Raw genomic sequence first — 25,788 nt, 5'->3', positions numbered from 1 at the left:
ATTTCAAGGGGAAACAAGCTCATTTTAAGCTGCAGCAGTAACTAAATCTACATGCCTACTTGACCGATTTGGTATTTAATTAAAACAGAAGTATTATGGTGGGGTAGTTGAGATAAATGACAGTCAACGTTCGCAAAACTGACATAATCTGATTTCTTTCCTTTTTTTTTTCTTCATTTTAGGTATTAAAAATGTTCCTTAGTATAGTATGTAGGTATGCATGGAGAAATACTTAGCAAATGTGCACTGGCCTGTAATGTTCCTAGCAGGTATTTTCTGAGTTTTGAATTAAGAGCATAGGCTTCTATCAGATGAAAGATGCAGAGTACATATAAACTTGAATAATGTCATGCCAGACCATTCATTGTAGTTTTGTGTATATATCTGTGTAATACTATTGCTAGCCATTAGCAGAATGAAGGAAAAAAAATTCTTTGGTAAAGAAAATTTTAGAGTTATTTACAAAGAGCTTTGCAATGTTGTGTGATTACAGGTATTTAACTATAGTCAGTCTATGAAAGTATGCAGCTGACTTTGTTTTGCTTCACTTTTTAAATTGGACATGGTAAACAAGTAGAGGTTTTTCCCCGTTGAATTGCAAATTATCTGTAAAACCGAAATCACTGCTTTCTGAAAGTGCCAGTCTAGTTTGTTGAGAACCTCCTAGTATAGTAATACACGCGTGTCTCACAGGTTCATCAGCTCTTAGACTTCTGAGACAGATTGCTGTTCTGGTAAGGGGACAAATTTGCTGTTCTGGTAAGGGGTCACTAATCATGGGGCTTCATGACACTTAATGAGAGTGCTTTTTTGGCATTCTTGGGTTCTTGACTTTCAGTGCTTTTTCTCTTTAATTACTCCCCGTCTGCCCTGGGCTCTTCACGCAGGAGTTTTGAAATGAGGAATTCCTCTTGGCTATTAAGTTTCCACCTTCCTTATAACAGCTACCCTGGTGATTATGGTGAACAGCTACTCTCGTGATTATGGTGTACACTGCCTCCCAACTTGAAGTCCCTTTTTGTCTCTTACAGTAGATGTGGTCCAAGACAGCTTGAACCCAGTGCCATGTTGTACAGCTTTGTATTGCTCAAGCCTTTAGCAGTGTTGTCACATGCTCTAATCAGCAATTTCCAACACAGGTGATGGATTTAAGTGTCCAGGATCTGATTTTTATTGCAACAAAGTTTTGAAACGTTCTGGACCTATTCCAGATGTAGTTGCTCTTACCAGTCTTTTGGAAGCTCTCGTTGATACTGACATAGTACCATATCGGAGGTGTTCTTCTTCAGCCTTCTGCTTCTTGAGGACACCAGTCTTCAGTCTAGGTAACTGGAAGAACAGTTAAAGATCCCCTTGCTGGCAGGATAGCCTGCGCTCTGGATGTTGGTGACAAATTTATTGTGTCCAGATCTTTTGCCCTTGGAGCAACAGGAATTTTTGCAGAATTTATAAACTTGGTTTATTCCCTGTATGTAGTGATAGCTCATTCATGGGACGGTTGCTCAGTAAAAGCCACGCTTTTGAGAACTTGCTTTCTGAAGGAGTCAGCCTATAAACTGTCCACCTTGTGTTGCAGCTCACACTCTGGTTCTTGTCATGAAGCCTTAAAAGATTATAAGGGAAAATTTACCCATTGACTTAAGTGGCTTATAGAGACTGTGGTGGAGTAAGGAACAAGTGTTCTGTTCGCGAACTTCTCTCATCTTTCTGAAAATCTACTAGCTTGATGAGACTTGTGCAAGATTTCTTGACAGACGAAAAAACTTAAATTTGATTTACCCAGCAAGATTGACATTTTGGGGTTAAGCTAGAAAGGGTGTTTGAAATACAGATGAATTGAATGTGTTGTTGTTTTGGTTTAAACAGTAATGAATTATTTTAATGGGCCGAAAAGCTAATACTGACATTATTATAAGGTACTAAGGACATGGGTTTAAATGAACATAACCTTAATAGTTGATGGATTTTTGTGGGGCTATGTGGTGTGGGCCTCTGAAATGTCCTCTGGTTTGTTGAGACATGTTACTGGGCCTGTTAGAGTACCAGGTGCATTCTGGAAGTTGCTGGGACCCCCATCCAGGGCTTCTGCATCTTGCATCTGCTCTCAAAGCATAAGATTTAGATGCTTTTTAGTAGACAGCAAGATTTTACAGTGTCCTTCATAAAAGGCATATCCCAAATTGAAAAACCATCACATATGCAATTGGACTATTCTAGCAAATTAGGAGACCCTGTTAAATGCTGGCTTATAGCTTTGAAAGACTTCGACCTGTTGATTTAAGTTTGCCACGCACAGCGTGTACTCCTGGGCAACTATTTTTCCAGGCCAAGACAAAATTTTTCAGGCAATTACTTTTCTAGGCCAAATCAAAATTTCGCTTTCCTACTTGTTTCTTCCCCTTCCCCCACCTCTCAAGGGAAGAAATGTTTGTTACTTCTTTCAAAATCCGTTGTAGAACTGGACATCCAAAATCATTAATCACCCTTGAAATATTAGGCACAATGTGTGAACCACAGTCAAAGAAAATTCCAGGTTTGAGCTTGATTTGAGGTAACCGTGGGACTGATGGGAGTAGCCTGTGTCTCAGGGGATGATGTGCTAATGCACTGCGTGAGATGCCAAGTGGGAGCGGGCAGATTGAATGCTCTTTGAAGAGCGTGCAACTAACAAGCATATAGTAAATAGATACTGTGGCAACACTCTCTTATTTTAAATGATAAAATGTACAGTACTCCTCTCTGCTACATTACTAAAAGCAATTAAAAGCACATTTTGGTGTATGGCACCATCCGAGGTAAGAGCACCGTGCTTACAAGAATGACTGGGTTTGAAAATTTTCAATTTTCAATTAAGCTTGAAAGTACAAAGTGCAAAATTAACTAACTTGCAATTAATTTCAGTAGTAATTATGAAAAAAATGCCAGGCATATAGAGGATGAGAAGTGTGGCATAATTAGTTATGGAGTTTTTTTACTGCTGTAATTACAGTGATGAATATGCATGAACCTGTTTGGGGAAGGGAAGCACAGCAAGCAATTGTATTTAATTAAACTTTTAGCTGGCTTAGTTATGAAGGCTGTTCTTTGTTTTAATCCCCTCAAAACTGCTGGGAAACTCCTGATGCAGGGTAGTTACACCCCAGAGTGTAAAAATGACTTTTTTAGGATCTGTATTTCCTGTGTAGAGGTCTCGCAGGTCATCTGTCACTTCATGAGTCGTAGGTAACCATTATGTTCCAGTTTTCTAGCTCTTGAAACTTCTGTGAAAAACCCAATGAAAGCAAATTGCACTTTTTATTGTTTGTGTACTTAAAATGTTCCAAGAGAAAGATGTAGAGCTGCACAGGTGAGCATGAGGTGGAGGAACCGTCCTGATCTTCAATAGCATGAGGCAAGAGTGACTACTGTGCACAGTGATGTTAAGATCAGTCAGGGGTCTTTTTTTATGACGTCCTTAGCTATAGAAGCAGAAATGAGCTGAAAAATGGTTTGTGAAGGGAGCAAGGAGTCCTGAGGAGCGAGTGTATGTGATTTGTTTTGAGGGTTTTATTCACTATTTTCTAGATATTTGGTATGTTCCGCTTAGTCTAGAATCCAGTGTGGTTTTGTTCTTTTTTTCTTAATTTTTTCTCCTAATTTGTCTTTAGTCAGGTTTTTAAGCTGAGATGTAGGCATGTTAAATTAGTCTCCATCTTGACTGTATGGACTCTGCAGATGGCTTCTTAAAATGCTACAGCGAGTTGCTTAAGGATAATTAAGTGCACCTTAAGAGTGAAACAACAAAGCTACCTCCTTTCTGGTGGTAAAGAAAAAGTAAATAGCCGTTAAAGTGTGTGTGTGGAGAGCAAGGTATGGCTGATGGAAGCAGAGAACTCTGATTTCTGGTCCTGGCTGACGGTTTTTAGCTCTGCAGCTTTAGGTGAATCATTCATTTAGGCCTTGCTTTTTTGGTAAGGAATATATTGACCTGTCTTGTTGGATTACTGTAACATCGCTGTGACTTGTTTGTAAATACTTGAAGATTACTATAAAAGAAGTAGTATATAATTACTTGCATCTGTACTATAAATGAGTAGTAGTAAATGTTTTTATTTCTTCCTGTTTGAAATTAGGTAAACACTTAACCTTTTTCGTTTTAAGAATGTTTTTAAAAATTGCTGCAGATGTTTTTGCATGGAAACATGTCTCAGCTATCACAAAAAGTGCTCCCTGGAGGCTTTTCCCCCATGATGTGGTTATTCCCCAGCACAGATTCTGTATGGTCACCCAGCTTTTGTTTAAGTATAGTCACGAAACATCATTTCACCTGTTTTCTCTTCTTTCTTTCTGTGAAGTGTGTCAGTAATTTGTCCTGCATCTATTCCCTTTTACCCGTGTCACCTTCTGGTCTGCCCAGCAATCTAAAAATGAGTCACTGAACTCAGTTTTTATAACCCATGGCTATTCCAAACACTTCAATCGTGTCTCCTCTTAATCATCTTTTCGCAAGACAAAATAAATCCTACTTCTTTCTCTCTTGATATTTAAGCCCTGTTTCCCCATTCATCATCTGTTTCTCATGCTGTGCTCTCACCAACCTAATTCTGTCTGTCTTCAAATAAGCTGGCCAAAATAGCACGGTAGCTTTCACATGTGGTTTCGTTAAATATATATGCAACAATATATTTAATATCCTTTGCTTCTGATAAGCCAGTTTTCTATTAACCTTCTTTACTACTGCTGTGCATTAGACCAAGATTCTGTCGACAAAGGTTCATTTTCATGTGACACATTAGCTAATTCAGTGCCTTTTAAACTGTGCTTAGCTCTACTAATCATTATTTGCCTTCAGTCTTTGCATGCAGAATGTGAACTGTAAGTAAGCTACCAAAGATCTCTTCATTTGTCCTTGCATTCAGTAATTATCTTGACATAGTGGTTAATAATTACGATTCTTGCCTCTTAATACAAATTTTAAAATACATTTTTCTTTCTTGCATTGTACACATGCTTTTCATATCAGGAATTGTCCAATTCGGTATGACTAGTTCAGTCAGTGGCCAGGGTCAAAGGGATAATAAATGTTTCCACAGTCTCTGTGGAAACAAAAAGACGACTATGTCTTCAGTGAGACTAAAATCTGGCACTCTTACATTCATCAGGCTGTGTTTGTCAGTGCTGAATAAACAACCTTTCGTCAAGTGCAGCAATTTTCTCCGTTCTGCAATTAAAGATATTTTTTGCTTAATTTATTTGTATGAAAACTTGCTGAAGTGAGACCAAAATTTTTATAATGCATATTTCAAAAAGCGGAATGAAGGTTCTGGATAAAGTCCCAGGTACTATAATATCTTGATTTACTGTCTGAAATGTTAGGCTGAGTCCATCCGCAGAGGAAAGCTATCCAAGTTTCCTCCACACATTAGAAGAGGAGATGAGCTCCTTCTTCCTTTATGAATGTGTGGTTAGCTTCTAAGGCTTGTAGAATTTATAGATTTGTCAATGAAGTATGAACTTCTGCTGAACTTGGCAGTAGGATGGGATGATGCAACAAGTGAGAAAGCTTTTAAAAGAGGAGATCCATCCTTGTTGATAGAGGGTGGTTTGGTTTTTTTTTCTGTTTATCTGAAGACAAAGTTGGTGAAACTAATGCAGCTCACTTGGAAAAATAACCCAAATTTCGGGTTTTTGGCATGGTTTGGGTTATTTGGCAGGGATGGAGATTTTGTTAAATTTTTTTTTTTTTTGGACTACGGGCCAGCATATACATTCAGGACAATCAGAGGTCTTGGGGTACCTCCAAAGAGGTGTCTAGACCATCATTGTTAGCTCGAGGCAGTCCATTCCAATGCTGCATTGCCCTTGCCACTTAGCAAGCTGCATCTGACGCCAGACCTACACGCCTGTGGCTTAGGAAGTCGTAGTAAGTTGTTGTGATGGTGCTTTGCCTTTGGGGGTAAGTGGTTCAGCTTCAACCTGGCTTGTAGTTACTTAAAACTTGTAGGACTTTGCCTATTCTGCAGAGAGACTTTGGGGGAACTCACTTGAGGACACGAGGAGATGATAGTCCCTGCAATAGAACTATCAGAGTGGTCAGGGTAACTGGAGTTCTAATGGTGTGGAGGCATGTGCTGCTACTGTTCACTCACAGACAAAGGCAGCAGCTCTGATCAATTAGATGTATGAAATAAAGCTGTGATCTCTCATGTTAGTCATTTGGGACACCTCCCTGCAGCTCTTGAAAGCACTGAGTTTATATTGTTAGTTGGAGCAGGCATTGTTTTGATTCTTTTTTGTTTCAAACTTCTGTATTCAAAAGTAGTAAAAGCTTCCTTGCAATATTTTCTGCAGCCCAAACATCCCTGATCATTACAACCTTTCTTGGTAGTTAGTCTTATGGACATCTGATAATTCGTGTTGTTCTCCACCAAGCTCTGATTCATCTTTGGGGTTTTTTATGATGCCCAGAGCTGGATAAGTACTCCAGCTGCAGTGTGTTGGGGTTGTATTTTTCCCTGCCAGTGAACATCCTGTTCTCTGCTGGCACGGGGCTACGCGTGGTCCTGACCATCTTTGCTGTTTTCTGATCATTTTGAATTTTAATCTTGTCTAGCAGGGTGCTTGCATTGCCTGAACAGCAAGCTGAGTAAGTGTTTTCTCTCTGCTTTTGTCATTCAGGTAGTTACTGAATAGTGCCAGACTTGGAGCAGAGCCCTTTGGGCCCCCTGAAAAGTTTTCAATTTTCTAATGAACAGCTGGTAGCCACAGCCTTTGAATGGTTCCCTCCCACTACCTATTTTCAGTGTCAGATTTTCTGATCAAGTGAGATTTTTTTAGCAGAGGATGAAAAGCACAGGTTTATCTTCTTCCTAGTGTAATGCTTTCCAGATTCTCATTGATGTCCCATTTGTGTACACTAGCTTTCCAATGCAGCTTTTTTCCTTTTGACGTGCAGAAAACAGACTCCACAATCTGTGAGATTCTAAAGTAGGTATGTTTATTCAGCTCTGGGCAGCACGAGGGGTAGCCCCACCAAAGTCGTGCGCCCCCAACGCGGCAACTTGTCTTAGATTTATACCATTAAGCATTACATAATACATAAGGTTTCCCAGTACACCTATACATATGTATGACGTGTCCCCACTTCGTATTAGAATTAGTCCCAAGAAGTAATTTCCATAAACTTCTCCCATCTGTGCTTGCGCAGTGCCTCCTTGTGGTGGTCGTTGGGGGTCATAAAGATGAAGGCTGATCGCTCCTCTTCGTCACCGCGGGTAGCCCCTTGTCCTTGCACAGACTCAGTTGCTCCTCGGCTCTTGCCCAAACTTCAGAGTTGGTTTCAGCCGATTCTTAAGACAGGTTCATAATTCTTATTGGGGACTGTCTATTGTAGGGGGGCACAGGGCTTCTTGCTTCAACCAGTTTGTACAATGGCTAACAGAAACGTTAAGCAACATCTATTAATTTGATCCCCTGGACTATACAGCAATCTAGATAATCATTAAGCAACGCCTTATCTACTAAGATTCCCTTAACTCCTTCTCTCACTTTTTTTTTGCCTCTTTACTTCCCTTGCTTCTCCTTTCTTTATTTTTTTTTCCTTTTGTTTGCTTCTCTTTTCATTTTTTTCTTCCCCCTCTCTTTCTCTGGTGTTAGATAGTATGTGTCTTGTGATCATGAAAGCCAAACAGGGTTATGTAATAGCTACTTCACAACCAATTGTCATCTTTGCTGTTGTGTTTTGTGCTTGCTTGCTTTCTGTTTTTGTAATATTGAAGGGAAGAGTTAGAGTTTGATTTGCAACCAAGTATGATGTTTGTTCAGACCTTCCTGAAGGTGTAACCTGTACACAGTGAAGCTGCTGAGGCCACTGTTTGGCAAGTCTCTCTTGCCATTTACACTGAGTTTACAGAGCTTGTAGCTGGTAGGAGACATTAGTTTGGATGTCAATTGTAATGCAAAGTCAGGCTCACTTTAAGATGCAAAGCATCTCATGGTGTCACTTCACGCAGGTGCTTTCCCTGATGGAACCAAGGACTGGGCTCCATCTTGGTTTGAACTGCACGTCTACCCAAATCCACTCAGTCATCATAGAGTCATAGGATCATTAGGTTGGAAAAGACCTCTTAAGATCATCAAGTCCAACTGTCAACCCAACACCACCATGCCCCCTAAGCCATGTCCCTAAGCACCACATCTACACTTTTTTTGAACACCTCCAGGGATGGTGACTCCACCATCTTCGTGGGCAGCCTGTTTCAGTGCTTGACCACTCTTTCGGTGAAGAAATTTTTGCTGATATCCAACATAAACCTCGTTGTGGTCTTGCTTTCCTCTCCAGCCTCCCTCTGTTTCCTAGAGGCAGGCAGGGCAGCCTGCAGGGCTCTTGCTAGAATGGGTTCGCTGCTCGTTTCCTCTGGTACACCCTAGAAGCAGCCAGCGAAGGGGCGTTTGGTAGGTGTGAGTGGGTGATGTGAAATGTGACCCTAGGAAAGGGATGAGGTCACCTAGCAGGTCTCGTCTGTCTCTGCTTTCTGTTTTTTCTTTTTCCACTCAAGATCACCACCTGTTAATGGTTTCTAAATCACTAGGACGCTGTCTTGAATGACTGAAGCTATGTGGACTGTGTGTCTGACAATACCTCTTCCTCTTTACTATTCTAGAAAAAAATAGGATTTACAATAGTAAAATATGTATAAGACAGGGCATGGACTTTGTACTAGCACTTTCTCAAAAAGCAGAGCCATTAAAATACAGTCCTTAAATAATTAGACTGAATTTAAAAGCTGATTTAAAATTTACTTTATAGTATATCTAAATCACACTTCAGCAGTGTTTCTTGCTGACTCTCCAGGCTCCGTAAACCTGCACCGCATCTCTTCAAGCCTTACTATCCTTCTTACACACCAGCTGTCCATACCACTAACGCAGCATCTAGAAAAAAGTTAATGTGCACATTTGAGCTGAACAGTGTGTGTCTCTTCTTACTAACCTCCAGAATAAATGCTGTAAAAAGGCAATTCATCTGCCTCTCCTGTACAACAGCCCACGTCCAGCTTTTTCTAGACGTTCTATTGCAATAACGTCCATTTTTGTAGGCACGTAGATCACCCAAGATAAATTGGTAACAGTTTTGCAATGTGGTGTAGTTTAGTTTCAGGGTTGATAGATGATAAGCACACAAGCATTTCATCCACTGATTTTCATTTTAATTAGTTTACTTTTTGTTTTGAGTTTTTTCCTGCCTAGATATTCGAATGATTCCAAGGAATGTTAGCGGAGCATGTCACGGAAACCTCGGTTCTAAACTCTTGGGGTCAGACTGGAGTAGGAAAAGCAGAGCCACCCATGACCTTTGACAGACCTGTTTTCCTTCATGCTTTTGGCTTGAAACTGCTTAATACCTTTAAAAATTAATCAAGGTAGAACATGCTTCTGCACTGGCAGGGAGCTGGTACAACGTCCAGGCCCTTGCCTACCTCAGAGCTCTGTTATTCCAATTAACCTTTGCAGAAGACAGGACTTGCACGTGGATTTGCCAGTGTTGCCAAGAGTACTTGGTAGAAAATGTAGTTGTTATGGTATTACTTAAACTAGTGAAGATAAAGCTGATGTTGGAGACTAACAGTGAGTCCACTTGAGTCTTGCTGGTGGAATTTCACATTTCTGTTAACTTTTCCATTAAAACATTCTTTTGTTTTAACTTTCAAGACAATACAATACTACTTATTAATGTCCACAATGGATTACACAGCAACCAGAGACACAAACTCTGGGCTTTTCCTGCAGATACTGTTTGTGACTTGAACAAGGTGAGACTGGAATAGCTGTTGGGAGATAAGGGGGAAGGAGCAGGCTGTGGTACAAGTCAACAGCTGTTATCCCCAACTTAGGCACAGTGCTGGCACTGGGGCTGGAGGCTGGGATGCTCCATGTTGTCATAGGTCACTCACATTTATGCTATGAAGACTATACAGTTTTTCTGTCTTTGCAAGACGTTCTTGCTTTATTTTCTAAGCTTGATACACAAAGGAGCCTTTCAGTGGTGTGGCTGTTTGAGAATTTAATTCTTCAGAACAGGTTTAACTTAGTGACCGGGAGGAGGACGATAGTAGTGGAAGCCTCTAGAGCTTTTAGTGCTCTTGCTGAGTAACGTCTTCCTGTCATAAAATGCTCTGAGAAGTATATAGTACCTACCTTCTTGGGAGTCTCCTTGATGGTGACCCTCTCTTTTTAAAGGAGAAAGAGGGGTTTGGTTACTTCTGTTTGTCTCCTCTATTTAGAGAAGTGGACTTTATTAGGAGAAAGTTCGTCCTTTTTGTGTTCTGCCCCTACTTTTGGGCGCAGTTTCTGTACTGGCAGTGAATTAATCAGATTACACCATTAGCCTTTTGGGCTGTCACGTGTGCAGGAAGTGCTGTTTAGATCAATGTTGGAGTGATCCTGAATTGCATTTGAGTAACACTTTAATTTCCTCCTTGGCCTTCATCCAGCTACTGAGCCTGGACCTTTTGTTTCCATGCTTGATGGTGCATTTTGGCTTTTCAGGTTTTTATGTTGCTGCCAAGCTAATTTTAGAAATTTAGTTGCCATGGCTACTGCTAAGTATTTCTTAGTTCTCTACTTATTTGCTCAGTTTGCTGCTTTCCTCCTTTTTTTTTTAATGTTTAAACTGCGACGTGTGAAGTGCATGGAGCAAGTATGCTACCCTGCAGAAGATAAAAAGGAGGGCATGTGAGAGGTGAGACTCTTGATCTTCAGCCTGATGACTCAGCTGCTCTTTTGGCAGCTGCAAAGACTGAAAGCACTGCTCTTGTAATGCTGGTAAGGATGAGAGGTGTCAGTCTGGGGAGGAAGGCATGGGTAGCACACTTGTTCTGATGCATGGAGTGAGACATACTGAGGCTGCTGCTAATTCAGCTGATTAATAGTGTCTTGAGGGTTATCTATGTCTTGCTGGCTGGTTGTATAGACTATATCAATGTGGCTGCCCCCTCCTTGGCAGTGTTCAAGGCCAGGCTGGATGGGGCTTGGAGCAACCTGGTCTAGTGGAAGGTGTCCCTGCCATGGCAGGGGGGTTGGGATGGTCTTTAAAGTCCCTTCCCACCCAAACCAGTCTATGATTCTGTGGTTCTATATATAGTTCCAAGTCTAACTCTTAGCTTTAAATTCTTCAGAACAATGGCCGTCGTCTTGCTCAGAGCCTGTACAGTACATCATACACAGAAATCCTATTTTGTTACTAGAGCTGCAAGATGCTACACTAATAGCAATAATGATTTATAAAAAATTATATGAGTGAATAACAAGTTCTCCATATCGAGATATCCTACTCTGTTTATGCAGGCAAGGTCACGAATGTCTTTTCAGTCATCTGAAAGAATAGGCAAAGGCAGAGGACCCAGTGGTATTTAGACCTCTGATTAATAATTGAAATGCTTATGCTTTGGGGGAAAATGTAGTTCTTGTCAATACAGAGGAGCCTGAGACAATGTTGTGAGAGCCCTAGAACATCATTATCTAGTTTTCAGGTGAGGATAGCAGGGCAGGGAGCCAGGCAGAGGTGGAGAAAGTGACCTGATGGGCAATTTCAAGAGCTGGTAATAGAGCTACCCTTTGCTCCAACTCCTTAGCTCGAGGGCTGTGCTAGCTGCTGTGATTCTGGTCCATGGGTATTAGGGTCACTCGTGATTAGCACAGGGTGAAACACAGAATGACCTGGTGCCATTTCAAGCCAGGATATCTGTGGAGATCACTGTTGTGTGGATGTGATGCCACTGCTGTTGTTAGACGTACCTGGAAGGAGCGTGGGGTTTCATCCTGCTGCTTTCCTAGAAATCTTATCCATTTACCACATACCTGGTAAGCAAAGGTGTAATCCTGTTGAATTACTTTGGTCAATTCCCCTAGGTAAGGTCTGTTTAGTATGGGTATCACCTATGTTAACAAAACTCTCTTCTATGCCTGAAACAGAGAAAGCCAAAGCAGGGCAGAAACATGCTTTGAATGCAGTTGAAAACAAATCCTTGTCTTGGGTGTCAAGGGGAATAAGGAAGCTGCTTGGGGAGGGGAACAGAATAGTACCTGAGTGTGGAACTCCATGCAGTCAAGGTGCTGTGCCGTCTGGGCTAGGTCTTGTTTGTAGCTTGGAGAGGGGCGGTAGGGAAAAAAGATAACCGGGTTAGAAAGGACATCACTTAGAGTAAAGAATATTCTGAAAGTCCAGTGCACAAAATCTGTGTAAGACTTGTTTTAGTGGCACATAAAATCATCAAGGATGAAAAATTTAAGGGCTTTTGGAGATTTAGCTGGATGCCGTAGGAACTCGTAGCACAAAAAGGAAATAATGTGCAGAGGCTCTGCCTGTCCGTATTGGATTTTTGTCATCTTTAACCTTCCAAGCTGCAGCTCTGCTCTTTAACCAGTTGGAATTTAAATGTGTTGTTACAGTAGGGTCTTTGTTGGAGATGGACTGTGACTCACGCTCATTAAGGCTACAGATGTCTGCTCAGATTATGTATTTCAAAAGCTTTTTCTCTGATGAACTGTGAAAAGCCAGGCTTGAGCAGAGGATTGCAAAAGACAAAATAATAGCCCCTCATCCCTGTGTCTGGCAGACTTAATGCAGTTACTCTCTGATCTTTTTAAAAACTGAGACAGCAAATTTGTTCACAGTCAATAAGATAACCCTCTAAGCACAACCCATTATGTTTCCTTTATCAGTCTTTTCCTAAGTTATTTGCAGAGCTTTTTACACTCCAGAAATCTCTAATCGGCAAATTCAGCATTTCCCAGATAATAAGGTTTAATAGGCATAAGTGGCATTGATAGACTGTTTATATGTGGCATGATTAGAAAACATAGATCTTCTTACCTGGGGAGGGGGACGGGGACGACGACGGGACAGGGTGGGGGGACGACAGGACGGAATGGGGATGGGGGATGGGACAGCCAGAAAGAATAAATACTCCATGAATTTAAGCTAGATTAGCTTGCCCACTCACTTTTTTTTGGTGAATTTTCATTTGAGAGCAGAGCAGACAGAGCTTTTCAAACCTGCCTGGGTAATACCAGCTGCTTCTTGGGAGAAGGTGACTGATTTAAGAAATTCAGTTCAATGACTTCTGTGATGCGTAAACATTTGCCGAAAGTTACTAGAGCAGAACTAAAGAGTCGTGGCTTTTTCTTTCTGAGGTATGTTCAGCTAAGATTTGTCACATGTTCTTGTGTCTCACCTTCTCCCTGTTACGCTGTGCACAAAATAGAGGTTCATTGGAATGCTCACCTGGCTCTGCAAAAACTGAAATGTTAACTGAGGGATTACCAAGAAGTTATTCAGATCAACATGACCAGATGCATAGTAAGATGAAGAAAAAACTTGATGTGTTACTAGCGTGTAAAACTGTCTCATAGTTCTGCTGCTTTTGTTCTAGCTGGGCTGTAGAGCAGTTTTCTTCTGGAGCATTATTTTGGAAGACCATGAAGGGCAGTTCATTTCTTTTCCTTGAATGGGAGGTGCCCTCTCCAGGGCTACAAGCCAAACAGTGCTGATAGGCTCAGGCAATGTTACTCTTGTCTTTTGCAGGTTTGGATTTACTGACTTTGCTAAAAAAGGGAGGTTAGATCCAGGTTGGTCTTTCTTGGTTTAAACTACACCACAGCAGAGGCAAAATACCACTGGCCTTCACTTGTGAGCATGTTTTGCTAAGGGATGTTAAGATTGTGTGGTCTTGGCCCAGAAGACCCTCCTGTAAGGCAAAAATAAGGCTGTTCTGGTGGTGGAAGAAGACTTTGTTTGAATGATAGCTGAATCTTCCTAGGCAGAGCTCCGTCTTGGAGATGTGGTGCGCTCTAAGTCTGTTCCTGTAAACCTATAAAGACTATGTGTGACTGGGGAGCTGGATTCTTTGTATGAGGAGAGACAGTGTCTGCATGCAAAGCACTCGACACTGCCCAGGGCACAAGAAAGAGCACTTGACAGAAAGCAGGTTCTTTCCTCTTCACAGGGTGTATCTGTACTCCTCGGTGCAGTTCCATGTTAGAGACACACAGGCTAGAAGTAGCTTAACTGGCAGAGATGCTTCTGCTTCAGAGATCTCTGCGTGGACCTGTAGTCCCTAATGTAGACATTGCCCTTAGATTGCACTTGTTCTCAGAGATGCAGTGAATTAAGTGGGAATACAGGCAACAGATCTGAAAACCTGAAAAGGAGTAGAGAGTTACTGGTAAACACACAATGTTTCATTAGCCACGATAATCCCAGAGCTCCAAACTAGCACGTTAACTGCACATTTACCCAAAATCTCTGCAACATATGTGGGTGGTGGTTCTATGCAAAGGATCATAAAACCAGATAAAATAGAAGTTTTTTTTTCAGACTGTCCTAAAGCTGGTCAGATCCCGTCTGACTTCTGACAAAATATTTTTTCCTTCAGCAATCTGGTTAATCTGTTTGGATTTATGGAGGCTTTTCATGCAGGACCTAGAAGGTGCTATCCTAAACAGATGAATAACCTTAAAAGTTTTGAAAATAAATTGATTTATAATTCACTTCTCTCATTTGCCTTCCCTTTTAATAAGATGGAGATTATAAAGAGAAGGGACTGTGCTGCTGCAGAATGATCCCATGGTAACTAATTAGGTCTCATCAGGTCTGCAAAGGCATCCTCAGCCAGTGCACTGTGACCAGTAAGTCAAGTGGAATGGAAGTCTTGTGTTTTACTGGGATGTCATAATAGATTTACCTTCCTTGCACTGAAGAACTGCAGGTAGTGGTATTCGCGCATGGATCATTCCTTGTAAGTAAACTTGTTGATGTTGGCATAAAAATGATTTGCTTGTCACTGTACTCCCTGTGCTGGCCCTTGTCTGTGGTAGGTGATAGGAATTCATTTCTCAGCTGGTGAATTTAGGGACTGTGTTAAAGAAGCCACAGCAATATGTGGTGAGCTGTAATTAAAATTACTAATGCATGTAAATTCCTTTCCTCCCTTCTGCTTTGATTTACATTCTTCATGCAGAGTTTGTTCACTTTGAGTGAACCAGAAAGTCCGCGTTGGCTGGTAACAATGATTTCTGCTTTCCCTCTGGCACAGTTGTACGGGGAAAAAGTTTAGGAAGGATCCTTGCTGAGGTGTGATGCCAAGTATCAGGAAACCTGTGTGGCTTGCAGCTGGCCTGCAAAGCTCTGGTGTGTGGTTGTAGTGGCACCCTCGCTAAAACAGATCTATTTGAGAGTCGTAGTTTTTGTAGGCAGTAACAGGACCAATAATCATGCTCTCTTAGTTTTGGTACAGTCTTTCTTTCCCATCTCATCCCTTCTTACCAAAATATCTATGATTTAAAATGGAGATGTTTAAAGGATTAGCCATTTTATGTTGTATTCTCTAACCTAACTAATGCATAAGTTACTTTTAGTGATGCTGGAAAATTTGGTTTGGTGTTTTAACCATGGCAGTGAACTACCAAAATCCAATATTGAGAGAAATACCCAAAGCGTCTTGACGCAGAACAATGGGTGCTAGAGGAAGGCTCTTCTGTTACGCTAGACGTAGTCAGTAGATATTTCATTATTTTGTTGCTAGAGAAATTTGTAAGTGTCTGAGTTGCAATTCTGAGTGACCAAAAAGCGGTTTTACTTGATAAGTGAAAGAAAGGGAAATTGTGTATTAAGATTTACTGTCTCAGCCTTCTGCAGTAGGAGATGAATTTGTAATTGTGTGGATTTTGGAGGTCAAGGGGTTGGGTTTGTTTTGTTTGTTTTTTACTCAGCCTGTCGTTTTTCTTGAGGTAGATGAATGTCCTATCAGAATACTATTTTTCTTTTTGAGACTGTAAGGAGTTACAGTCTGCACAGAAGTAGAAAATCTCCCCCCAAAAAGACAATGCTATTCAAAGGCTGTATGACCTTTTGAACAGGGGCCTGAAATGGAGTCAGGGAGCCCAGGTCTGTGGTGCTGGCACTGGCCTCAAGCGCAGTAGAGCCACATCAGTGTGTTTATGCCATTTTCCTTCTCCAAGCCTCATTCCTCCTTTGCATTTTGGTGCCTTTTATTGTGTTTTCTCGTAAGATTTGTGTGCAGTTCAAGTTCCATTCAGATGTCGTCCAAAGTTGTTTTTCCGTTACCTTTTTGCATCTGTGGGCCCAGCGCCCGGGTGGGCGTTCCTTCTCCTCCATCATGACGCTGAACAAATCCAACAGCAACTTCTCTTACAATTCTCAGTAACTCTGCCGATTCCTCAATGCTTCCTGCAGATGAAACACATACTGGCTGCTAGCTGAAGCACCTCTTCTGACCTGGTCTTCTCGTCATCCCTCTAATACTGCTTTTTAGTGCAAGGCTTCTGCTCCTGCTCCTTGCCACTCAGTTACCATTTCCAACCACTCCTTTTACTGTTTCTGTCTCAAATTGAAGCTCACTTGTGTGAGCTTTCGTGGCCTCAGCCCAGCTTGTGTTTTTAATTTTTCCTCGTCTTGTTCTATCCCAGCCTGGTTTTTTGTTTGGTTTGGGGGGTTTGTTTTCATCGTTCACTTCGTTCACTGCACCCTTTCATTGTGAAAGAGACTTCCACATCTCTTGCTGGTATCGCGTCTACCAGGCTTACATCGCTTTTTTTGCTGTTCCAATGCCCTTTCTTCTTTTGATTTCCCCCCCCCCCCCCCCCCTCCCCCAGCAGGAGGTCCTCTGATCACAAACATCCAAATAGCCACCCTTTCCTGAGCAGCTGTCTGTACTTTCTCCCATACTTGTTTTGGACTATTAGATCCATGGAGCACAGGCTTTACATAAACTTGTGAACTTTGACTGCCCTGCAAGTTGTCATGAAAAGTAAAGATCAGGCCTTTTACATCCGTAATTCTGATGTACCTGGCCAGGTACTGTGCTTATGCCTCAGAACAGGGTGTCTCACCTCTGGAAACAAACTTATGAGTGATAGGTAGGGATGGGGGATAACACACGTGCTTCCTACTACAGTGTGTGTTTTCCTCTTTCTCAGTTTGCCTCCCCCTAGTAGTTTATCTGCGGGTGAGGACGGACTGCATGATAGTCAGCCAGTCTCTGATTTGCATGCATGTGCTTTCAGTAAGCTAATTTTTGTCGCACAGTGCATTAGTGGGAAACACAGCACAGGTTAAGGGCAGTTTTATATTGAAGCAAATCTCAGGATTGGTTTTCCTTTTGTCTTGCAGAGGCGGGCAGCGGCCAAGATTATGTGACCTCGGAAAACCAGCTGCTGTACTACCCCAGTATTACCTATGCTATCATTGGCAGCTCTGTCATTTTTGTACTCGTGGTGGCCTTTCTTGCCTTAGTCCTGCATCACCAACGCAAACGCAACAACCTCATGACCCTGCCGGTGCATCGACTGCAGCACCCTGTCCTGCTGTCCAGGCTGGTGGTCCTCGATCACTCGCACCACTGCAGCGTCACCTACAACGTCAACAGTGGGATCCAGTACATGCCCAACCAGGCCTACCACAGGCCAGTGGATCTGGACTCTCCCCCATCCTATTCAGAGGCTGTGCTTGACCAAAGGTACGTACAGGAGCTAATTCTGTGCTCACCGAACCTTCCTGCTGCTGGTTGCAGCTCTGTTAATCTGTGCTTCTGATCCCTGTTTATCCTTACTACTGCTTTCGACAGAAGTACGGCGTTGCAGTTCTGTCTCATGCATAGGGCCACATTTGGGACACATTTGAGCTCCTCCTGCGTATGGAGAACTCACGGTCTTCAAGTCGCCTTGCTGTTTCTGGTATTAAAGGGATTTAAGGCAAACTTAAGTCATGCTCTCTTAGCATGTGTTGTTGACAGTAGAGATTTTGAGAATGGCAGGAGAATGCAAAGAAATTATATCACTTGTCTGGTAGTGATATCAAAACATAACTGAATTTGGAGTTTTGCCAAAAACCAGCTAGGTCGTAGGTTATTCTATTATAAAAAAAAATGCCCTGGTCATATGTGGTAAGCATATAAAGGTGGGAGGTCTTCAGTTCTTGCATAAAGAAATTGTGTAGTTCCTCTGCGCTGCACTACTTTCCCTTTATCTTAGAAGAAAAGAGCAGGACTCGGAAATGGGAAGTGCTGTGCTCCTTTTAAATAGCTGGAAGTGCTTTGATGATTTGTGGGTGGGTGTGTTTTGGGTTATGAGGGTTTTGTAGTTATGACACTGACTTTGTTTGAAGATAATTAACCTTTGTTTTAACCTCTGTCTGTCAAGTCTTTCCAAACTAAACTCTTAGACTGATATACTCTGTACATAAAAAGGGCATGGCATGAACTTCAGTGATCCAGATCGTTTATTGACACCCTCTCGAGTTTTTTTTTGTTACAAACCCTGAGATCTAAGAATGATAGTGTAATCATTTACGTTCCTATTCTCTTGTTGCATTTGGCAGCAGCTCCCTTATCTTAATGTTAACATTCATAATAATGATACCTTTTCATTAGTAAGGACAACTAAATGAGCAGCTGTCTGGATTGTAATCACTTCTCACCTGAGCTGATATAAACCATCAGTGATTTCAGAGCTAATTGCTCCCAGGACCTGTTATCAGTCTGCTAAACCCTTTGGTCCCTTTACTTGTTAACTATTGGAACAAAAAGCCAGTTTTCCTGAATCCAGTACTCCTCTTGAGTATGCCTACTTAGCAGTTGCTCTGCATGTGATGCCGTGACAGAAAAAGTGATTTCTCCTGTGGAGCATTCAGTTTGTTATTTCTTTGTAGACCATAAGCCGTTAATCTCTGTCACTTAATGGAGGTTTCCTCAGAGCTTTCTTCATTATAGGTGTAAATCCACTACTTACCTTTCTTTCAAAGCACTTTTTCAGGTTGTGTGAATGTTACACAGGAAAAATTCTTACCTCTCGCAGCTGTCTTTGAGGGTAAGCTGAGATTTGTTGAAGTGCATAGCCATGAAAATGGGAGTGTAGGGTGTCAAGCTGGATGTAATTAGCTACAGAATCAAGGCATCATTTGGGTTGGAAGGGACCTTAAAGATCAGCTGGTTCCAACCCCCTGCCATGGGCAGGGACACCTTCCACTAGGTTGCTCAAAGCCCCGTCCAACCTCTTGAACATTGCCAGGGAGTGGGCAGCCACAGCTTCTCTAGGCAACCTGTGCCAGTGCCTTGCCCCCCTCACAGTGAAGAATTTCTTCCTAATATCTAACCTAAATCTCCCCTCTTCCAGTTTGAAACCGTTACCCCTCATCCTGTCACCACACCCCCTGATCAAGACTCCCTCCCCACCTTTCCTGGGTTTTTTTCATAATTGGGAAACTATGTACTTTCTTCTGTACCCCTGCTTCCAGTAACCCCTTGCTGTGTTGCGTATCCTACAGCAGACCACCTTGGTTTGACCTTCCTCCACCGCCTTATTGTTCTGAATCTGAATCCCTCAATCAGCCAGATCTTCCTCCTTACCGATCTCGGACAGGAAGCTTGGTGAGCACAGACACCCCCATGGCGGGAAGCCCTCTGGGCACAGCTGGTAATTGGACAAGAGACATCCACGACAGCATGGATGGCCACAGAACTCTTCTCGAGAGGACAGCAGATCAAAGTGATTTTCTGGTCAACCACACTGCTGAAAGAGAAGTGTAACTGCTCCAGTATGCCAGGAAGGCATTTACTTTTTCAAGTCTGCTTGGGTTAATCTGCTGTGGCTGGTAGGTTTCAGGGGGACTCGTGCCTGAATGATGGCTGTCTAAATCCAGACTAAGGTAACATTTGGGTTCAGCATTTTGGGCTCATCAAAGACAGAGCTGTGAGAGCTAAACCTGGAGCCACATCAGCTCTCCACTATATTCCCACCAGCCAGTTCCAGTTCAGACTAGAAAGAGAAACATCGATGCTGTGTCAAAGGACTGATGCAATGTATTTCTTGGACTATTTACTGTATATGAATGTATATATGTGCGTGTATAATGTATACAGATGCTGGTGGTCTAGGCTGATTTGGGAAGCCTTTCATTGCAAGCTCGGGCAGCCTGTCTTGAAGTGCATTGGTGAAGATGCTCCTGGATCCTTGTAAAGGAATGTACGAGATCAGGTCAGATTTCATCCTTGCTGGGAGCTCAAGCGATACGATTATGCTGTCCTTCACAAAACAGGGCTTGGCTAATTAATGACTCTGTCCGACTTGATAGGCAGACTGTTGTCACGTAGCAGGGCCTTATTCTTTATTTCACAGATAGGTTAAACTCAGCTAATAGTAGGGGTGGGGGCAGGGGTGTGTCTTGTGAGTGCGGGGCCCTGCTATCCCTCCTGCCTTTCGTAATGGTTCTGCTCTGCCTCTGTGAGAGGGCTACGTAATGCTGTGACAGAATTTGCCTTAATGTGTTTCTGATGCCATTTTTAGAACATCGTATTGGGCTTTAAAACATGCTATTGAAGAGTTTGCAGTAGTTTCATTAGAACTAGGCACCTTTTTAGTTTTGAAGTTGCCTAAGGCCATGTTAGTGAAATGAAGTCGTTGTGTCCGGCGTTAAGGTGCCTGGCACGCGTTCCTCCCACTGGCCTGCCGCGGGGGACGGTGCTGCACCATGTGCGTTTGAGGGCACCAGCGTGTGTGCAAGCCAAGTACCATTCACCCTTGGCATCTGAAAAAGTCTTGCATTGCTGAGAAGTTGGAAAAGAGTGGATGTAGCCTGCTGCTTCTGCCTTCTGTGTTGGTCGCTGTCATGTGTGTACACACACACATATATATATATATTAAAAAAAGATACTCTTTCACGTTGTATATATTCATGTAACTTTTGCATTACGATAATCTATTTGGACTTTACAAAAAAAAAGGAAAAAACATTCTAAATGGCGTGACATTTTTCCCTTCCAGCTAAGGGTGTGTTTATCTTTGTGTAGGAATCTTGTAGCTTTTGAGAACATGAGTTACAAAAGGAATTGTGCCTTTCTGCTTGAATATTGATTTGGAGGGCTGTTACCTACAGTTCAGGGTGGTGTTACATGTTGCTGTCTAGAGATCCAAAAAGAGAAACGAGTCTTGTCTTCCTCTTTGTTACTTACGGGGACCGCTGAACTCAGGGGAGTACAGAAGTTCAGCATCCTATCTTTCCAAAAAGATGCTCAAACTTCAAGGGGGGGTTTTCATCTTATTCCGGTTTTGTGGTTTGTAGAACAGATTTGCTATCTGGTTGCTTTGGGAATTGCTGTAGTATCACACAGGAATTGTTTATAATGTGTCACTTCCAGTTGTGTTAATACTGTGTTATGCTGCGTTATTCAGTGGAATCTTTGGGAAAGCGTGGTAGCAACAACCGTGCTAATGAAATTAAATAATTCATTGAAAATCCTGGAGCTTGTGAGGCTGAAGTGAAATGTTCATGAAATGCCATGTAGTAGGATTTCTTTTGAGCCAGTAAAATCAGAATTAATCCTTCTATTGTTTGCAGTTGCTCTTAAACTTTTAGTTTGAGGTTAGTCCTCCAGGAGCTTTTTCCTTTATGCTTAATATTTAAACAAATGGATGTTATTTCAAAGACCTATTCTTAGAAATTAAAACCTATTGAAGTTTTCTTCCAGAGCCAAATTCTGATTCCACATCCATGTGGAATGGTGACCGCTGTGATGAGCAGTTCTCCCAGTGCAGGTATTAACGCCTCTGATTCCTACAAAACCGTTTAAAGAAATGACTGCATGAGGTGAATGAAGGAGCGTGGAGTAGCCTGTTGAAAATAAGATTTGTGTTACTTAAAAACAAAGAAAAACATAAATGTCAGGAGTTCTGAGTGCTATAACCTCCGCTGAAGTCAGTGTGTTTAAAATGAGGCCATTAGTGAATCCAGTTGATAACAACCTACAGTTCCTTGCAAGGCAAATCACAGTGCAGCTCTCCGCCGCAGCGCCAGGGGAAGCTGGCAGTGGTGCTTCTGAAGAGCTGGCGAACTGTTTTCCCGGCTCTGGTCCGCAGTGACACACAGAACAACACTGCACTGTGATTTTTGAAGTAACTCGCCCTTCGTGCTTCCTCCTCTTTTAAGTCAAGTCAGTTTTATTTACACCACATCACTTTGATACAGCTAATAGGGCCCTTGTGATAGATTTAGAAGCTGGGTGGAGGGAGGAGATGATGACTCGTTTTAATTAATGCTGCAGCCTGGTAATCTTGCACGCTTTACTTTTTAGATATCTTAAGAAAGACAAATGGTTTTAGTAGATAAGAAAAACTATTAACGGTGAAGAGGATAGAGGGACACTGATTCTGAATTTAGTTTTTAATGAATATTTAAAACTGTATAAATGAAGGAGGAATTTAGTGCTGTATTTTTAACGTCGTGATCAGATGGCAAGTACTGTTCTTAACCATTGCTCATTGGAAGCTGCCTGGCATATAACTCCTGGAACGAAACTGGTAAGACAAGTGCTTTTCTTGCAGTTCATACCAGATCTGAAATACTTTTTATTATCACAAGGCTATAGTGCACCTGTGGACTAAAATATGGACTGCAGAGAGAATTTCAGTATCGTGCTGGGTTCTGCCTGAATGTATCCCTGTACAGGACTGTGGCCTATGTTTGTCTTTCTTTCCCCAACCCCCCCACCCCCCCCCACCCCCCTTTCTGATTTGAGGGGTTTTGTCAGCTTGAAATAGAGATGTTACCCAAGAGCTTTAAGGGAGGTTGTATGTTGAAACCCAACCTTGTCTTAAACTTTTGTAAACTGGAAATCTTCAAAAATGTATTCTGTATTCCTGAATAAAGTTGGGATCTCCCGTCTCATAAAGCCTCCATTGGTTTTGTTTTACAGCCTCCTATCTGAGGCTCCTTCCAGCTGCTTTTGCAAGCAGTGTCAAGTTTTGTTAAATCTTTGTGGGTTTTAAACATAGTTTTAAAAGGAAGTTATACTGGAAACCCACATGTACATGTGTGTAAAAAAAAAAAAAAAAAACCAAAAAAAAAAAACAAAACAAAAAAAAAAAACCACAAAAAAACACCCCCCCCAAAACAACAACAACAACAAAAAAAAACGCTAAACAACGAAAACCCCCACATATGTCTCTGTATTTATACAAATGAAAATTGCTTAATTTCGTAATTTTTTGTTCTCATCTTGCCATTCTGCCCGTACTGTCGAAGATGAGACCTCTGAAGCAGTCACGTTTTGTGGTTGTCCGCCTTGCAGCGAGGTCCCAGAGGCCTTGGCAGAGATGGGTGCTCTGTGCTGGCTGCTGTGGGCATGAGGACAGCCGAGCTAAAGGGCCTTTGGCCTCACCTTCCACCTCCCCCTTTGCACCTGCCGCTCCCCACCCCTCATGTTCCCGGCATGGCCCCCATGGTATCCCCAGGTCCGTGGTCTGTGCACCTAGCTCAAGCGGAGGCGTTGCGTGGGGGCCGTGTGTCTGGCTGCAGTCCCTTCTCGGGGCTCTTGCCCCGGCAGGTGCCTGGCACAGGCACTGCCACCCTACTGGGAACCGTCTGGCCCCGCTTGGCGTCTGGGTCGTAGCCACCCTTCTTGTCAAGGCCCTCCGTTAGGGGTGGGTCTGTCACTCGAGGGACTTGACGGTTGATCTTAGAGGTCTGTTCTGACCTAATGATTCTATGACTAGCCTAAGAAGTACCCCTTATGTTACGAAGTTATTTTCACAGACTAAGGAGAACGGGTTGAAATGTTATGTCCAAATATTTTTATATTTTTTTTAATAATTTTTTCTTATATAAGTTTATAGAGGTTGACATATTACACTTCAAGACTCCTCTCCACTTACTACCTTCACAAAGGTCTGTCAGTCATATCATTATCCTGGTTAATTAAGTCACATACCCTCACCCAGATCCTCAGATAGTAATCTTTCTTTGACGCTGGCAGACTGCCCCAAAATAGATAGCTGTGGGTCCAGAGCTCACAACAGCGGTATGAGGGAGATGGAGCTGGTGAGGCTGCCACAGTGGGCTCCCTGCAGGGGAGGGAGCACTGGGGTCTCAGAGCTGGCTCAGTTGGTCCTGTCCCAGCGAGAGCTCTCTTCAAAAGTGTTGATTCAGAAGACAGCCGCTTATGAAAACAAATAGCATACTCTCTAGCTAAGCGCCCTGATTAATCATTTTTGTTCTCTCTGCTTCTATCTGTTTAAAGATCTTAATTTTTACACCTTAAAAATGAAACACACCGTTTATTTCAGCAGTGATTTCCGAGTGCAGGATCTGCTCTTGCTGGTTTGCAAGCAGTCTCTTCATGATTCAGCCTCAGTTGTCTGTTGGTGAGAGAGCTGAGCAGCTTTTCACTTCTCGGGGAGCTGTAGTCCACAATGATGTGCTGTTACTAACTGAAGTAAAGGCACCTTCATGTGGAAATTCACAGCTGCTCTTTGCTGTTCAAAGCAGAGATGAGGGTGTGCGTGTCGTGTGAAGCACTTTGGAAAAGTACTGGACCGGTCTCTCTAGAGAATTAACGTCTCTGTTTATCTGCCAAATATACTGTGAATAGATAAACCAAGACATGATCCTCTGCTTCCCAAAATCCCAACAGTATTCCTCGCAGTCTTGCTGGGGGGACCTCTGCAGACTAAAAGGCCAATTTTTTTGCAGTTTTGCAGCCGATCCCGCCCATGGCGTTTCTGTGGTTAGCAGTGTGACCACGGTGGTGCTGGGTACCACACAGAAGAGCTGGTTTGGGACCATCACCTCCTATGTGCTTCCCTGCAGTCACTGCACAGGTAAGTGGTTAATTCCTACTAGTTGCCCTGAGATAAAAAATTTCATGTCTCATTACTTGATACCGCAGCCTGTATTTCCTTCATATTTAAACCATGGTCGTTTCTCAGCATGGCCGTACAAGAGTCTTCACCTGTGTAAGAACAACAGGAGTAACGGCTTGGCTTGACCCAAACTCACTCCCTGCTCAAGGAGCGTTGTCAGTTTAACCAAATGAAGGAATGTTCCATGGCATTAGTTTGGAATATCTGCAGTTTCCTTGACAAACGTGAGTTGTGTTGCAGCACAGCGATGAAGTATGATGTCACGTTTGACAGGGTAGGTTTTTCTTCTCATTGTTTGTGATGGAGTTAGAAAATGCTCTTTGCCCAGCACTACATCCAGAGTAGCACTGACTTGCAGTGGTGTGGAGTAGGGGGAGGACAGTAAGGTTGGCTGCTTGGTACAGATGTAACCCCTTTGGAGGTTTCTTAAGTATCCTAGCTGTTACAAGAAATACTGAAATGCTACACAGTAAATGTGTTTGTGGACTAAGGAAACACGGTTGATACTTGGCTGCTCTTTTGCTAGTTCCTGTTTACTCAAATATGCTGCAGAAGCAAGAGCAAAAATCCCCACTGCATCTGTTGCTGTATTTATTGTTCTCCTTTGGTGGTCTATGTAGAGCAGAGGAGTCAGCAGAACCAATGGGTCACTCAGACCAGCAGTTTGAGTGAGCAGAGTCAACAGAACCAATAGATCGCTGCAGAGGAGTCGGCAGAACCAATGGGTCACCCAAAGTTGACTTGGAAAGCGTTCTGCTTCAGAAACAACAGAGCTGGCTTAACTAGCCGCTTTTGGGGTGCCATGTTAGGTATGCTGGTTAAGACATGGATTACGTGGATAAAATCATACCTGAGCTTCTACAGGAAAACGCCCAACAACCCTGTCTGTGCATCTGAGAGTGGGGTCTGGTAGGAGAAGTCGGTCTCTGCTATCTGATACCTGGAATAGGGGAAAGTTTTTCCAGACAGATTGTCCCCTTCTGTCAGGGAGCTGGCTGGAAATCCTCTGACTGCTTTGCTGAAGTCATGGTTCTCACGTGACTAATCACTTTCGTTACTCTGGTTCTTCTTTTTTATCAGTTGCAGGGACAGGAGGAA

The 25,788-nt window shown here is 42.6% G+C and overlaps 1 protein-coding gene across 1 annotated transcript in view; it reads left to right on the top strand.

Annotated features, from left to right (window-relative positions):
• Nucleotides 1–19,583, top strand: part of LDLRAD3 (low density lipoprotein receptor class A domain containing 3) — a 77,516-nt gene extending 57,933 nt beyond the window's left edge. Inside the window, exons 5-6 of the mRNA XM_086463001.1 lie at nucleotides 17,171–17,516; nucleotides 19,322–19,583. Coding sequence (XP_086319127.1) covers nucleotides 17,171–17,516; nucleotides 19,322–19,583 — 608 coding nt within the window. The remainder of the gene's footprint in view (nucleotides 1–17,170; nucleotides 17,517–19,321) is intronic.
• Nucleotides 19,584–25,788: the final 6,205 nt, after the last annotated feature.

This window comes from Leptosomus discolor, chromosome 3, assembly GCF_034619465.1.
Source record: "Leptosomus discolor isolate bLepDis1 chromosome 3, bLepDis1.hap2, whole genome shotgun sequence".
NCBI lineage: Eukaryota > Metazoa > Chordata > Aves > Leptosomiformes > Leptosomidae > Leptosomus > Leptosomus discolor.
This window is presented reverse-complemented; position numbering and strand designations above follow the sequence as displayed.